Raw genomic sequence first — 17,131 nt, forward strand, 5'->3', positions numbered from 1 at the left:
TTTCACCCACACACAGACAGAGAGTATGCCAGTCATTATGTTATTTTCCTTTCTTTTTTCGGTTGAAAACACTTTCCATGTGCCTATCCTTGCTTGTTTTTGCTCTCTACATCTTTACTTGCCACTTGAGAAGTTACCAAAGCCATTCTCGAGGGTAATCTTGCTTTACCTTATTGTGCGAATACACTTCTGTCACATTTTTCATCATTTATTAACTTCTCTTTATCTTGCTCCTTGACCCTTTTTTATCAGTATAGCGATGGAAAGCATGCCTTGTTTCTTGTTATTACTTTTTGAAGTCCATAAAACTGCTATAAAATACCATGCGCAAGTGAAGAGATGAGAAGATATCAAGAGAGGAGTTTAAATGACAATGTTTGTGAAGAAACTCAGTGTTCGCGTTGAAAGAGAAGTTAGGGAAGGGAGTTTTGAAGTTGCCACCACTTTAGTCTTCTGTATTTCTATGGCATTTTTTCTTCTAATTCTGGGAATGTTCATCAATGATCATCTCAAAAAGTACTCAATCTATGATGACTTGTACTTCCCTCAACCCACTGCCTATTCTCTGTCTCTATCCTCACAAAACCAATGCAACTCTTCCTCAAACTCATCTCTTTCAACTTCACAGTCTAATTATAGTTCAGATAATACCACTAATACATTGATGGATATGGCATCTCAACAAGGCCTTTGGCACTCAATGAGTGATGAAGAATTGCTTTGGAGGGCCTCTTTGGTACCTCATATAACTGAATACCCATTCAATCGTACCCCCAAAATTGCATTCATGTTCTTGACTAGGGGAAGCTTACCCTTGGCACCACTCTGGGAAGTGTTTTTCAAAGGACATCAGGGCTTCTTCTCAATTTACCTTCATACATCTCCAGAGTTCACCAACGAGCCTCCTGAATCATCTGTATTTTACAAGCGACGAATACCAAGCAAGGTTCTTATTACCACTAATAATCTATAGTTTTTCAGGCAAAAATAGCGAACTTTTTCCCTCCTGGGAAAAGTGATAAATACTATCATCTACTTGCAAAATTGCAAATTTTTCTTCCCTATTAAAAAAATACTCAAAAGTTTATACTATTCCACATAATCCTAGCTTGATTTCATTTTAGTGGTGGTGGTTGCAGCATGTTCAATGGGGAAGGGTGACAATGATCGATGCAGAGAAACGTCTACTAGCAAATGCCCTCCTTGACCATTCCAACGAGAGATTCATATTACTCTCAGAAGCCTGCATTCCCATATTCAACTTCACTACCATCTACAACTACCTCATCAACGCCAACCAAAGCTTTCTTAGCACATTTGACGATCCCAGGCCAATAGGCCGAGGAAGATACAACAAGAGAATGTGACCAATGATTACGCTGTCAGATTGGAGAAAAGGGTCACAGTGGTTTGAAGCCAACAGAAAGCTAGCAATTGAAATTGTCTCTGATGTAAAATTGTACCCAATTTTCAGAGACCTTTGCATGCCCCCTTGCTACATGGATGAGCATTATTTACCAACGCTGGTGACGAAAGTTTGTCCTGAGTTGACATCAAATAGGACTATAACTTGGACTGATTGGTCTACAGGAGGTTCACATCCTAGAACATTTATGAGGAATGATATCACAGAACCATTTCTAAATCAAGCTCGTTTTGGGGTCAATTGTAGTTACAATGGTGAGATTAGCTCAGTTTGTCACCTTTTTGCAAGAAAGTTTCATCCAAGCACTCTTCAGCCTTTGCTTAGGATTGCTCCAAAATTACTAGGATTCACTACTTAGGTTATGTTAAGACACTGTTTGATATCTAATTAACGTGGTATCATACATGTATTAGGACAGTTTATCAGATGAGCCAAACACGAGTGGAATTGTCCATTTCTGATTTCATGTGTTCCAATTAAGCTTGTGGTCTGAAAGTTTATCACAAAAAACATATTTTTGTTGATAAAATTACTCTTGCTTATAGATTCACGAGTCGCATTTAAGCCTCTCTCTTAAAATTTTTCAACACACATTCGTTTTTGTTTAATTTGACTCCTTTACAACTTCCAATTTGACGGTAATTTTGATATCAACACATGACATGTCTTATGACCAGTGCAATTACACAACCATGCACCCCAGCCAACCAAAGCTAATATCTAACAATTTTAAGTCACAAATCCTGATGAAAGGCTAAAGAGATTAGGAGCCTTGGGCTCATCGAAAGCCATGGACAAAGAATATGGGACCTTTCTCTTACCCGAGAAGGAAGAAATCTCGTCCCTGACTGACAAGGGACAAACTGATGAAATTCAGTATTTTCAACAATGTTTGACAGGCCTGCAACTGTTAATTACTATTACGTATTGGCCAAATACTTTTTTGTCGATTAACAATGGGAAAAAAATAAAGATTTTTTTTCAGATTGACAGGCCAATGGATAATGAGGAAGAATACAGAAGTCTTGAGCTTTCTTCAGTACTGCGTTTTGTGACATTTGCTCTTGGCAAATTGAATTGGACGATCCTTCTTGTGTCTTTTCTCAAGATAACTTAAGATGTGCAAACAGTCTTCCAGTAATGGTCTATTTCTAAACCTGGCAAATCCCCAGAAAGCCTCATTAAGTACATGCTTTCAAGACCAGAGATTCACATAAATTGTAGAAATTGATTGCTATCAATTGAAGAAACTGAAATTTGGCTTTCCAACCAGAAAAACATATCATCTCAATCTCCTAACTTGGAAGACATCTGAAATCTGCATGGTGCATTTAGTTTCCCAATGAGGTACGAAAAATTGACACTTGCTAGCCCATCAACAGGTCTCAAAGAGAAGCCGAAAACAACTTGGGGTTCTGGCAGTATTGGTGCGTCATTGCTGCTATATTATGCCATGTTCATAACTAAATGCACATGCATTAGTATTTATTTCACATGCATTTGTATTTATTTCACATACCTCCATGTCCACGGACCATTTCATAGCAGTACAAAATTTGGCCCACTTCAATATGTACACATGGGAAATCATCTCACTTGTTTCTCAAAAACGACAGAATTTAAGAGAAGAGACTTTAAGCAATTAATCTTAAGCCTATTTGATAATTCAATTTAGCATTTAAACTTAATGGAATCAGATTTTAACATATTCAAACTGTTTAATAATAAAAAATTAAACATCTGAATTAATTAAGTGGTATTGAATTTTCTAGGCAAAACTTACTCTCAAAATTAAGTGATAAACTATTCACTTATCACTGAATGTGATATATATTTAAATGTATTAGATTTAATACATAACAGTTCAATAAATTAATAGATTCAGATTTCAGACTTCAGATTTCAGTTTTATCAAACGCACCCTTATATTGTTTTCCTAGTGACGACCATAACAATGATATTGTTGAGAAATAATTATTAAGTTATTAAGTCCTTTGGCTTTTTAAGAATGTTGCCATCGATCAAAGTTTAGATGAGAGAGCAAAGTTTTAACTTTCATGCACGTTGCAGATTCTCTGTCTGTCTGTCTTAAGTTAATACTACACCATTTCTTATCAAACAAACTGATAACCTGACTTCCAAATTTAAAGAAAGCTTTTCATGTCAACAATATATACACAAGCTTAAACCCTTCGCCATTTTCTGTAAACTAGTAGTATAAGACAAAATCAAGAAACTAATTAACTATTAGTAGCCATCATCATCAAGTCTGCAACTTCAAGCCTTTATCTATTCTTTTGTCTATATTTCGAAACCCCTTCTTTATCATTCTCCTAGTGATGTTTAAACACAGTCGATACCATAGATTGATATATATATATATTGCTATATTCCAAAAAAGGGACGCAGTTGACACCAAATATTGATTTTCCGTCTATATGCCTAATAGGAAGATAAAAGGATGCTTAAACACTTCAGATAAACAGTCAAATACACTTTGGACAAAAAAATGGTTGATTAGGTGAAAACACTCTATTTTTTCACCATAGAAAAAAGATATTGCAAATTCCCCTGATCCCTTTAACCTTCAGATGAAAACGAACGATTAGCAGTACGATTGAATTCTCAATTTTTCTGAACCTTGTGATTGCAGAAAAGAAAAATTGAAACCACAATCTTTCATCCATTCCCTGTACAACTGGGCTAAAAGTTTGTTAGAAGGGATAAGAGTTTAAGAAGTCACGACATTAGTTTTCTAAAACAAACGATGATGTATTAAGTTGGACAGTGATCTTAAATACGTAAGCTGGATAGAGAGTTTAAGAAGTCGCGACATCAGTTTTCTAAAACAGATGATGTTGTACTGAGTTGAACAGTGAACTTAAACACGTAAACTGGACAGAGAATCCGAAGCAATTCATAAACTTGAAGAATAGATAAACCAGTCAGTAGTGTATTCTGCTATTTTCATTGTGAATTTCCATAATTCACAACTTTGGTATAGAAGCAAAACTGCAAAGATATTGGGAGAATATATTATTGATCGTATAATTAGGGGTTAAAACTTAAAAGAGTTGACGGGTTCTTCTCTTCCACACTTACCAGATACATTTGGTGACAGCCCCGCTAAAATCCACCAAGCTTGACTTCTAGAATACGGACTTTTCCTCCCAAAACAAACAGAAAAGAGAGCGTATGAACTGGATCCATCAATTCGGACTATTCTTTTCAAATCTTCAAAAGCTAAAATGCTTTGATGCCTTCACCTTGATAATAACTCTCTCTTATAATTCAAAAGCGAATATGCACTTTTTTTCAAACAAAAGCAAATCCACTTTTTGCACCCAAGAATAAGTAATTTTTTGCGTCAATTTGTGTAATTTTTAATTTTTTTTCCTTTTTCTGAAGTAGGGTTGACACGCGTTTTGACTGGATTTCAAATCGTTATAAGAATTTTAATGAGTGATTGTTAAATTAACTTCGTAAGAATGTTTAACTTGAAATAAAAATTGGAGTCTCAACTCTTAGGGAATACTCTCTATTTATGTGGTCCATTTTCTAACCTTGCCATGGCCATCAGGTCATGATTAAGGACTCAGTCAACGTCCTGTTGCAACTGGCATTTTCTTCAAGTAGATTTTCAGACAATAATCTTGAAGCTTTGCACGTTGTTTTATTGTTATCCACGCGTGTATTAAAATCATCGCCAATCGACTGTTCGAGGCTGCATTTCTTTCTAATAATTCACTACAAGAAACTAATTGGACAGTGCACAAGTTTCAATTAAATCAGAAACGATAATAGAAACAAGAATGAACAGTACTCATTTGCTTTTGTATTCATCTACAGGCAATAATATGTTTACAAAAAAATTTCTCTAATTAAATTGGTGATATTATCAAAGCAGCAAAGCCAAAAAAGGGTTTGGCAGCAGTTGCCTTCCAAAATTTGGATCTACATTTTAGTTTGTTTGGATCTATTATCTATACAAATATTAAGAAATAGTAAATAAATAGGGTTGTCCCATCAGTCCCCAGAAAAAAGTTCTAACATATAAATGACCATCTAACATCCATTAGTTTAATGTCAACTAGCAATGGTCAGATTCCATGGTCACAGCATGTTTTGTTTTGGCAATAGAGGTCCGGCCTAGCTACCAGTTGGGATCTTCTTGGAAGCTCGATCGTCTTTTTTTCTAATTGTCTTATCAGTCGGTTGAGAAGCTACTACTATTATTCTTTCTCTTGACATAATACCAGGCTGCTGTTCTCAAAACTATAAATAGTAATAATAAAATAATAAATGATTTTTACTTCTTGGGACTTAGATTTTTGTGGTCTTTTTCCTATCCTGTTTCTCAAATCTCATCTCTTCTCTATTTTTTTTTAAAAAAATGACGTTAGTTTACTCCCAGCATGTAAGGAGTGCAATATGAAGATTGGATACTACAGGAAGTTTTAAAGCCAGATAACTAATCTAACAGGAGGAGACTTTAGAAAAATTTCCATGGTTCTAGAAGGGATATTTTGTAGGGTTGCATGTAGTAGTAATTTAATGTTGTGCAGGATTGCTGGGATGTCGTGATTCAAAACCCAATAGAATTCTTCTGAACTTTTGCTAATTAGACATGTCAAATGGCCGGTCTGTTTTTGCTGGCCAAATTACTTCACTGAGAACGTATACTTCTTGCTGAAATAAAATAGCTAAACTCACATATAGTAACTTTTCCAAAATTTATTGCATTTCCTACCTACAGTTTTATGGAATTGTTTTGCTCTGAAAAAACAAAAGAAAAGTGTCTTAGATCGATGACTTAGATCTGCAGTCTATTTTTTTTAAAAAAAATTTTGTGTTTATCATAAATTCCTGATAAATTTGATTTTGTTAGTTTAGTCCATATGCTAATAAGAATTTATTGCAATCAAAGAAAAGTTGCAACCGTGCCTGAAGTAATAGGCAAAAAATCACATATCTCCTTCCCCTTTATATATATATATATATTTATTTATTTATTTATTTATTTATTTTCCTTTGGACACAATAACAGGATATTTCCTCATTTTAACATATTCTTGGGAGGCAGAGCTTGAAGAAATTTGAGAGTAAGATATTATTGATTAACTTCCACTAGCTAGTATATCTTCTTACTCATGATGAAACTCAAGAAGTTACCACACCTCTCTTACCTACTTTTTGTTCTTTTCTTCTTTAAAGAAAAACCTTTAGAATTTGGAGTTTGAAGAGTATGGCGGCTAAGATGTCCATTGAAAATTATCACAATACAGCATGAGCTTCACATGTCTAAATGAGAGTTCTTGCTGTCGTCCCAAAAGTCAAAAGTTAATGATGAGGTAACTCAAACTGGTAATAATGTGCCAAGTCCATGTTTTAACATCCTGAGTTGGGGTTGTAAACTTCCCTAAGATTGTTACTGATGCTGCTCTTGAAGATTTTTTCCTTTATGCTTCAAAAAAAGAAAAAAAAAATCCTGAGTTGGGGTACTTTTACTCAGTTTAAACTTTCAATGTAGAGACAACTTGAAAGAGAGGAAAAGAACAAGGGCCTTGGTCTCTTTCATTTAGATTTTGTAAAATCAAATTACTGAAAGTAACTAAAAAAATAATTAGAATTACAGAATTAAAAAAAATCTATGTTCTAAATATAAGAGAGTAATTACCGTAATAATGAATTTTTCTAACGGATACCCATTAACACATTTAAATCACTTAACCTACCATATTAAACTAATTAACCGTGAAAAAGTCCAAAGTATTTTACTTAAAATGGGGCATTATTGTAATTAAAAGAATCAGAAACGAGAAATTTTCTAGATTGAAAGATGGGATCATTCAAAAAAAACAAGAACAAAAAGTGTAATTTTAGAAAGCTAACGACTGCCAAGTGGAAAAGTTGGAAAAGTTAATTTAGATTGAGAAAAGTTTATAAATAGAAGAAACGATAACAATTGTTACTATTTATATTCGCATGGTAAATTAAATAATTATTTGGGTATCCTAACAAATGCTCGCTAAGCAATAGTCAGAAAAATGTTTGGAAAAATTGTAGAGAATCTTGACATAATTAAACAATGTAAAAGAACTTATGTTAAGCAAGACTTACCATAAATAACACCCGTATAATTGTCTGAAATGGATACAGATTTTTTTTCAAAAAAAAAAAAAAGATTTTGTTCTTGAATCTTATACTACTATCGGTGTTCAACCTGTATAAAGTATAAGCGCGTGCTACGAAGTCTTTTTCAACAAACGAACAACCGTCCATATAAGACTAAAGACCTAATAACGGACTATTGACTTGACAAATACATTTACTATACATAATGGTTTTACACCTTAGAATAAATCGAAGCCGTCGCCACAGCCAATTAGGACAGCCGCGTCTGCATGCCCGCCTCTCCTCTTCTCTCCCATATTCCATCATTAATAGGTAACTATAATTTTGATCTTTCATTGGTTCTTTGAATAGAGAACTCTTTCCTTTCCCCTGCACAACTCTAGAACTTAATTTGTTCTTGTCCATATTGCCGTCTAGCAAATAGTAATTGGTATTCCACATCAATTTGGAGTTTAAATCTCTTAGTTCCATGCTTATGTTAGAATAGGACTCCTCTCCTTGAATCCCACTACTGAATAATCAAAATTTTCTCAAAAGTTCGACCATAAAAGGTTAAAGAACTATTCTATCAGAAGTGCCGAGTCCCATGATGATGAAGGACCAAAAGCTTACTTCTGGCTTTCCATCACTGAAGTTCTTCAATGGTCCATTGCAGTATGTGAATCTCTTAGCCTTTCTGTTGTTCTTTGCCTTTGGTCTGACGGCCGGAGTTTTTCTTAGTTTGCAATTCAAAAACGTCACATTCAATTTACTGGTCAATGATGGCCAAATCTCTCTATCTTCATCACCATCACGACCATCACCACCACCACCAGTAACAACGGCATTGCCGCCGCCGCCGCCAGGGAAGGTGATGAAGCATAAAGGGTTGGCGGATTTACTAGAGCCACCTGATATTATGCACGATATGAACGATGAAGAGCTCCTGTGGAAAGCTTCAATGACTCCTAAGATTCAAGAATTTCCATTCAAACGCGTCCCCAAGGTTGCATTCATGTTTCTGACGAGAGGGCCGGTGAGCTTAGCACCCCTCTGGGAGAAATTCTTCAAAGGGCATAAGGGGCTTTACTCCATTTATGTGCATCCAAATCCATCATACAATGGATCAGAGCCGGAAGGTTCTGTGTTTCATGGCCGGAGAATTCCCAGTAAGGTGAGTTTAAATTCTTAACGATTAATTTTGTCCTTAATGAATAATTTTCTTTTTGTAATACTATTTTTTTTTGGCAGTTTAGATCCATTACTTTAACAAGAAGTAACAGTTAATCATAATGTGGATACGTTTCTTTTGGCGGAAAAGATTCCTAGATAAAATATTGAGGGGACACTGAACTTTTGATTTCCCTAAAGATCAGAAAAGGATATTTTCCAGTACTTACTAGGAAGGAAACTGAATGACCTGTTTAGCTGGATGCTATAATTTGGGGTGCTTGATTTCGAAGAATAAGTAAATTTACTTTCAAATTTATTTGTTGACATACCCAAAATATAGTTTTTGTATTAGCACAAAATCCTTGCTTTTAATTATCATCTCCCTTTCCTTTATGTATGATCTTCATCTTGAATCGTTTCAAAACAAACTATATTTAATTTCATATCCAACCTACCGACATCTGACATAAAGAGAAGGAAGTGGTTAGGAATACTTGGAATGTTCAATTGATTCGTTCAAAAGAGTTAGGAAACTAGGCAGTCGGGATTTTTTTTTAATGCTAAATGTGAATGCTTCTAATTAATTTTGGCAAAGTAGTTTGGTTAGTTTTTCTATTTTCTTAGATTTATTTTTGCACTATTGAAGTAGCATTCTTTTTAATTAAATTTTCCCTGCATAGTTTTTCATGTTGTTGAGTTTCTTTTGACAATGTAGGAAGTTCAATGGGGAAATGTTAATATGATTGAAGCTGAAAGAAGATTACTAGCCAATGCTCTACTTGACGTATCAAACCAACGTTTTGTTCTCGTATCTGAAGCATGCATACCTCTATTCAACTTCTCCATTGTCTATAACTATCTAATGAACTCAACATTGAGTCATGTGGAGGTATATGATCAAGCCGGTCCGGTGGGACGTGGCCGATACAGTAGGCAAATGCTGCCCTTGATCAAAATTGAAGATTGGAGAAAGGGTTCCCAATGGTTTGAAATGGATAGAGATCTTGCCCTTGAGGTTATCTCAGATAAGACGTATTTTCCAGCCTTCCAACACTATTGCAAGGGCTCATGCTATGCTGATGAACATTATTTGCCAACATTTGTGAACATGAAATTTGGGAAGAAGACTTCTAAAAGAACTTTGACTCATGCTGATTGGTCCAAGGGAGGACCTCACCCCATGAGCTTTTACAGAGATAGAGTAACTGCGGAGCTTCTGGAGAAGATGAGGAGCGGAAGCAATTGCGTACACAATGGGAGCAAAAACGATACCTGTCACTTGTTTGCAAGGAAGTTCCCACCTCAGTCTTTGGATAGATTGGTGAGGTTTGCACCAAAGCTCATGCACTTCAACCAATAATATAGGAAGAGAACACGTTTATGATCACTTATTTTGCACTGATCTTAGAGTCAAATTCCTCTACCACATTTGATTGTTCATTATTTCCTTGTTAGTTGTATTCTTTTATTCTTAGATTATGTGGGGAAAATACCTCTACATGCAGCAAAAGAAACCATTGAGCTGTTGTACATGGCGAAGAAAGTTATTGAAGTGTACATACTTTTTCGTACCACACTATTTGCGGCTAGGCATCTGTGATTTTCTCACATTCTTGTCATTGTATAATGAAGAGTTCGTTACAAATTTCTCCAACCATTATAATTTTGTTCCCGTATTAATAGGGTTAAAAGATGAATCAAATTATTCAACACTCGAATCCAATTCAATTTGATAAGAGTTTGTTCGAACACGATTCACCAATTAATCGAACTAATTTTGAACAGCATTTTATATTTAATAATATTCAAATTCAATAAAAATAATCAAATAAATTTAAACACTAAAATATTCGATTTGATTAAACTCATTTACACCATATGTGCGCTTTTACTCGTTCGCACTTCACATATTCTTGTCCATCTCTTTGTCATCCCAATTCACGGGCCATCTTCGGGAGACACCAGATCCCATCGGCAAGACCCATTAAATTCTAAGAGTATATTTTCTCAGACAATCACAACCAAGGACGAGTCAGTCCAGACCGGGCCCAACCCATCTGGAGAAAAATGCACAAGAACTTGAGATTTGAAAAAAATAAACTGACAGGGAAACCGTTCCGCAGAATTTGTGGAGAAGAGTGAATGACAAAACTATTTGTCTATCTTTTAATTCATTTTCTGGATCAAAATACATGCTTTATTGAAGTTGCTATTTATTTTCATCCCTGATTCTTTTCTACGTACTAAAATAGTATTTCACAAGAAAGCCAATGCATTTTTGTTGTTCGGGACCAATAAAGCTAAATTATCTAGAAAAAGTATTTCCCCAATAACACCCCCTTTTTTTTTTATGACAAAAGTTAGCTTATAGACAAGTATTCTTGAATTCTTAATGTTAAGCAGTTTGGCCGCTTTGAAAGAGAATACTATAATCGCATTGGTAACACTTGTGTTGCCCGTAACCACTACTAATACAAATTGAAGATCAAGATGTAGATTTTAACATTGTTTAGTACCATGAAACATTATAGCTCATTTCGAGCTTTCTCACGCAAAAAAAAAAAGAAAAGAAAAGGGGGATTCAAGTCCACCTTAGTGTCATAAAAGTTAAATTCTAGAGGGAACTGAAACAAGAAAATAACTTTAATATGTTTAATCAAAATCCTTTGCTTTCTAAAATTCCAATTACTGAACTAAGCTAGTGATTCGTGAAAGTAATCGTTCGATAATCCTTACTTAAAAGTTAAGGAAGAATAAAAATAAAGAAAATTTGAGATCACATTACAAAACGAACAAGTGATAATGCTCTCCGACCCAGATTATGTTCCACGGCAAACATAACATCATGTTAATATGTCTAGACAGCAGATACGGCAGAGTGTTCAATGTTAGTAAAGCTTGATCAACCTAACCTTACAATGAAATTAGCAGTTTAGCATCATGCACAACAACAACTATGCCATAAAACGAAGTACTGTATTAGAAAAATTCCTATTTAGAGGATTATTTCCCAAAAAGAAGAAGGGGGGAGAAGAAAAAACCTCCTCTACAGAATCTCACATCAACCACAGACAAGCAAAACCTTCTACGTCTTTACCAACCATTTTGATCATTGACTTGCTACTCCGCATGCATCTTCAGACACAGAAGGCGAGTCCGAAACAGAATCAGCTGTCTCATGGGATGGTGACACGTCCGCTCCTCTCAACTCTTCTATCATTTTCGCTACATAGTTCATCTTTGGCCTTTGATCTGGTGAGGCTGTAGAACAAGCCATTCCTATCTGCAACAACCCCACCATTTCTTCCTCAATGTCCTTGTATCGCATCAACTCCAAATCAAACACTTCAGCAGTCCACTCCTCCCTCACCACAGATTGCACCCATCTTGGTAAATCAATGATGCCAGTGTATCCTGTCCCATGTCCCCCATTGTCCACGATGGAGGGACATTTCCCCGTAAGCAGCTCCAACAATAGGACCCCAAATGAGTACACATCGGATTTCTGAGTGAGTTTTCGGCTATCCAGGGCGGCTTCAGGGCCCCGATAGCCATTGGATCTTGAAGCTGTTGAGGGCAAGGCGAAGGCTGAGAGGCCAAAATCAGATAGACGGGCGTTGCCGGTTTTATCGATTAGGACGTTTGTTGATTTGATATTACCATGCGTGAGCTTAAGGGACTTGCATGAGCTGTGAATGAAAGCTAGTCCTCTTGCTGCTCCAGCAGCAATCTTGAGTCTTGTGGTCCAGTCCAGTGGGGTTCTTCCAGGACCTCTATTCCCTGGGATACAAAAGAAAATTTGCATGTACACGAAAATTCATGTTAAATAATCATTAACTGCTGATGTACGGTGATACATGATTATGAAGGTTTAACATATAGTGCTGTAGCTCACTACATTACACAAGAAAATAACAAACACTGAAGAAAGGGAAAGACAAATAGGAGGTGGGATGCTGCACACTGCTTGATGGAACAACGCTATGAATGTCTTCCAATGAAAAAATTGTTGCCCCATGAGAACTTATGCTAACCAACAAGAGGTGGTCCCCTTCACATTAAAGATATTGTATCAGAAATGGGCTACTTAGCACCCAATTTGTAGGAAGAACCAAGTTTTATCTACTGACTTTTGACAAATGAGTTCAAGACAAAAGGCTGGCTTCCAAATTTCCATCATAATGGCCCTCTTTGTCCAATATAAAGTACATTATGCAGCTTTGATGATTTAGCAAGAAGAGGGTGAAAACAAACGAGGAGATTATATCAAATGCTCCTTAAGACCCTAGTCCACTGTTATGCTGTTCCCCTGCCTCCATGTGTGAAATATGTCGCGCTCCCATCGCTTTTCTCTCCATTCCCTCACTTTTCGATGACGTTGAAATAAGGCACCCAATTTGGCCAGCTTCAAAGCCTATTATTTTATAAATTGGCTTTTCACTAATACTACCTGCCAATCTTGTATCTGAATGGCAAAATGATTCCACGAGACTCAACATTGTGTGCAATATTATGGCGATAATCAAATTATAGGCTAGAAATCGAACCATTGTAATCTGCAGCCATAATACACCTTATCTACATTTGCTCGTACCAGTGCCTCTACCCCTCAACACAAAATACTCATTTGAGATTCAAATTCAGTTTCAAAGACTGAGATGAGATGGTGATTCTACAAGTAAATGCCTACTCAGATTTCAAAGCCTAAAACATTTAAGAATCAATTCAAACTCAGTTTCAAAAAGACTGATATGGTGAATCTACCAGTAAATGCTTACTCAGATTCCAAAGCCTAAAACATTTAAGAATCAATGCCAGCCATAAATACCAGAGCCGAACACTACTACAGAAATACATTGTCAAACCCCATGTGCACCACCAATATCTAAATCATATAAATATTCTATAAAATTCTCAACTATCCATATATCAGACATAAAATTGAGCAGAATATTTAAACTGCACTTTTAAACAGTAACCATTTTTTATTAGCAACATAACTAGACCCCACCAGAAAAAAAAAAAATATAGACGTACATGCCAAAAAAAATCCAACAGAGAAAAAAGTGCTTACCATGAAGAAGCCAAAACAAATTTCCATTAGGCATGAAATCATAGACCAACAATTTTTCTTCACTGGCAAAATAATAGGCTTTCAAGCTGACCAGATTTGGGTGCCTAAGCCTTCCAAGAACCTCCATTTGCTGCTCAAAATCTTTTCTCCCATTCACAGACATTTCTTTTAATCTTTTCACTGCTACAACATTCCCATCATCCAATATTGCCTTATAAGCAGTCCCAAAACCCCCTTTGCCCAACATTTCAGCTGAGGCCCTAAGCAAGTCCTCCAGCTCAAACCTCTTTGCCCCCTCGAAGAAGACCATTTTGCCCCGCTCAAACCCGGACTGGGCCAAGTTCGGATACGGGCTTGACGAGTATACGATCTTTTCCACTTCTGAGCTGGTTTTTTGATCCATTTTCTTCGACTTCCTCCAGAAGTAACAGTAGAATACAAGGCAGGCTAAGGCCAGGACCAGAACATCGCCCATTATCAAGGCGATTATTTCCCCTTTGGTCATTTTATTCCCTCCGCTACGGCGAGTTTTTCCCGTTCTAGTCGGCGACCCGTATTCCGGAACTGAGGTGGGAGAAGATGCTACAGTAGAAGGGTTTCCTCCCCCGGGACCCAACGGAGATGCTATAGCTCCGGAAGAAGTTCCGGGTCGAGTCGGGTCACTCCTTACAGACGAACAACTCGGCAATGGTGCCCCACAAAGCATAAGATTCTTCCAAAATGCTGATTCCGGGAAGCCCGAGAGCGAATATGGTATCGGACCCGACAATTTGTTGCAGGAAACGTTGAAGTCTTGAAGATTAGGCACGTTCAGACCCGATACTTGCCCCGAAAACCCGTTTACCTCAAGACGAAGAGTTAACATGTGGGTCATATGGTTCACTTTAGTGGCCGGGATAACGCCGGAGAGGTTGTTGAAAGACAGATCGAGACGGTAGAGGCGGGTGAGAGACGTTACGGAGGCCGGAAACTCGCCGGAGAACTGGTTGTGAGATAAGAAAAGTAGCTTAAGTGAGGTGAGGTTTGAGAGGTTAGGAATGGGGCCGGAGAAATGGTTATATTTGAGGCTGAGAACTCGGAGCTGAGTTAAGCGAGTGAGGGGTTCGAAGGAGCTTTCGAGATTGAGGCCTTCGAGAACGAGGTGGCTGACCCGGTTGTGAAGGCAAGAAACGCCTGGCCACGTGCATGGGTCGGTTTTGGAGGTCCATTGAGAGAGGGTGTTGGAGTAGTCTGAGGAGGACTTGAAGGCTAAGAGCGGAGCTAAATCTGGGTTTTCGAAGGCGTCGAGGCTAAAGAAGCAGAAGCTAAAGAGGAAAAGGAGGGAAAATGCTACATGGGGTTTTAGTCTTGTCATGGTCGAGGAGGAGGAATGGCCGTATTGGGGTGGCTGCCCAGTGATGGTGGTGGTGGTGGTGGTGGTGGTTATTTACGTTTAATGCGGTTTGTTGAGGTGTAATGAGGGAGGGAGGGAGGGAGGGAGTGGGAGGAAGAGGAGGAGATGGAAGGACTGGAAACTGAAAAAGCATTAAGAATGGCAGCGTGGAGTGTGGAGTGTGTGACTGTGTGTGAGGTGTGACTTTGTCTGTTGCTGGATTTTATGAAACTGTAAAAATTTACTGAAAAATGAACTTTACCATGGTAAAAATGAAAATATGTAAATAATTTCATTTTTCTTTTTTACAACGTAGCATGAAGTATAAACTAAAACTCCAAATTCCAAACCAGCTTAGCAAATTTGGTTTCATGTTTTCCAAAAAAAAAAAAAAAAATTATAACCAGGCGAATAAAACGTTAATAAGATTAAAGTTGAGGTATGTTGCCACTCATAAGAACTGAAATAAGTTCGGGTGTTTCTCATGAGAATATAACAAACATTTTTTGTTTTTCAACATCATAGGTACGGATTACCCTTTTTTCTTTATCTTTTTCGTTCAACAGCATGGTTTGATATTTTGAATTTAAACAAGCTCCTTTGTTAAGCCAAAATTTCTTGAGTTTTACATTCAAAAAAGGTCACTATGTTTAAAAAAAAAAAAAACTTCTCCATTAAGAAAAAAGCTGAAATATGTCTTCCTTTTTTGTTGTAAATAAAGTTACAAACGAGTTTAATAAAGTTTTAATCTAATTGAACGGAGCTTGACTCAATTTCATCAATCTTAAATTTGAATTCAAGCTTTTAACATAAAACTGGAAAGAAATTTTGATGACACATGAAATATTCACATAGTACGTTTATTATTAATCTTAAACTCGAATTCGAACTTTTAACATAAAACTGGAAAGAAATTTTGGTGACACGGCAAATATTTATGTAGTACATTTATCGGGGCATATGATGAAGAGTAGTTATGGGATGAGAGAGGCAAGGGCACCATACAAACTTATTGTGAGTTTGTGTAGGGAAGAGCTGCGGAAATGATGGGATGGCCCAAAGGCTTGATTTGCCCTTTGTGATAATTTACCGTACTTCCGTGGGATTTTCCGACACCGCATTCCCTTCATCAATTTTCTTATCGCTCACTAGACCTGAATTACTAGACTTACCTTTGAAATCAGTAAACGTGCATTTTACTAATTTGATTTACTGCTTCCTAGCAGGTCAAAGCCAGGCATTTCTTTTTTCAGAAACTGAAAGTAACACACACCCGTAATTAGACTAAACACACAGGAGTTAACAGTTAAATCGGCCCAAAAAACAATCTAAGCGAGATCCACAAGAAACACACATCCAGCCATTTCATTTGGACCTTATCTTGCTGGAATTTGGAGTCAGTCAATCAATCAAACCATCGTGGCAAGGAGTCCATCTCATATTAACACAAAATTTGTAGGTTCTCAAAATGAAAAGATTTTATTTTTAATAAGAAAATGAAACGTGTTTTATTTGTTTTTTGGTTTTTTTTTTGTCAAGATAACGAAAAACATACAAGCAAATGTGCATAGGAAACTAGGGGTGTGCATTCGGTGCAAATTCGGTAATTCGGTGCACTGAATTCGGTGAATTCGGTTATTCTACCTGTAAAAATTTCAACCGTTTTCAATTCCGAATTGGGCATAACCGAATTCATTCCGCAACCGATTTCAAATTCGAAAACGGTAATGAATTCGGTTAAACCGAATTCATCTATGATTTATAAATTATTACTGATTTGATCCCTAAATTTATTCATAATTGAACACATTACTTATGTTCTAATCATTTTGGGGTTTAATTGGCATTTATTTGATCACTTATACCTAGAATCCTTAGTCTATGATTTAAGAAACACATAAAAAGTGATTAATTTAAACTAGAATAAACCTTAGACTATACAATGATTGGTGATAATTTATGAATTTATAAT

General features: G+C 36.5%; 2 protein-coding genes and 1 pseudogene across 2 annotated transcripts; 2 read left to right on the plus strand and 1 right to left on the minus strand.

The window, feature by feature from the left end:
- Window positions 1-367: 367 nt before the first annotated feature.
- On the plus strand, window positions 368-1,784 carry LOC113752579 (annotated as a pseudogene).
- Window positions 1,785-7,845: 6,061 nt separating this feature from the next.
- LOC113753920 lies at window positions 7,846-10,298 on the plus strand. Its single transcript, XM_027298198.1, has 2 exons — window positions 7,846-8,714; window positions 9,429-10,298. Exons 1-2 carry the CDS (start codon window positions 8,148-8,150, stop codon window positions 10,071-10,073), a joined length of 1,212 nt encoding a protein of 403 aa, XP_027153999.1. The 5' UTR covers window positions 7,846-8,147; the 3' UTR covers window positions 10,074-10,298.
- Window positions 10,299-11,670: 1,372 nt separating this feature from the next.
- Window positions 11,671-15,237, minus strand: LOC113753296 (probable leucine-rich repeat receptor-like protein kinase At1g68400). The gene is made up of 2 exons (XM_027297409.1): window positions 13,788-15,237; window positions 11,671-12,493 (listed from the first exon to the last, which is right to left on the minus strand). The coding sequence occupies exons 1-2, from the start codon at window positions 15,139-15,141 to the stop codon at window positions 11,823-11,825; spliced, it is 2,025 nt and encodes a 674-aa protein (XP_027153210.1). The 5' UTR covers window positions 15,142-15,237; the 3' UTR covers window positions 11,671-11,822.
- Window positions 15,238-17,131: the final 1,894 nt, after the last annotated feature.

This window comes from Coffea eugenioides, chromosome 11 (genome assembly GCF_003713205.1).
Source record: "Coffea eugenioides isolate CCC68of chromosome 11, Ceug_1.0, whole genome shotgun sequence".
NCBI lineage: Eukaryota > Viridiplantae > Streptophyta > Magnoliopsida > Gentianales > Rubiaceae > Coffea > Coffea eugenioides.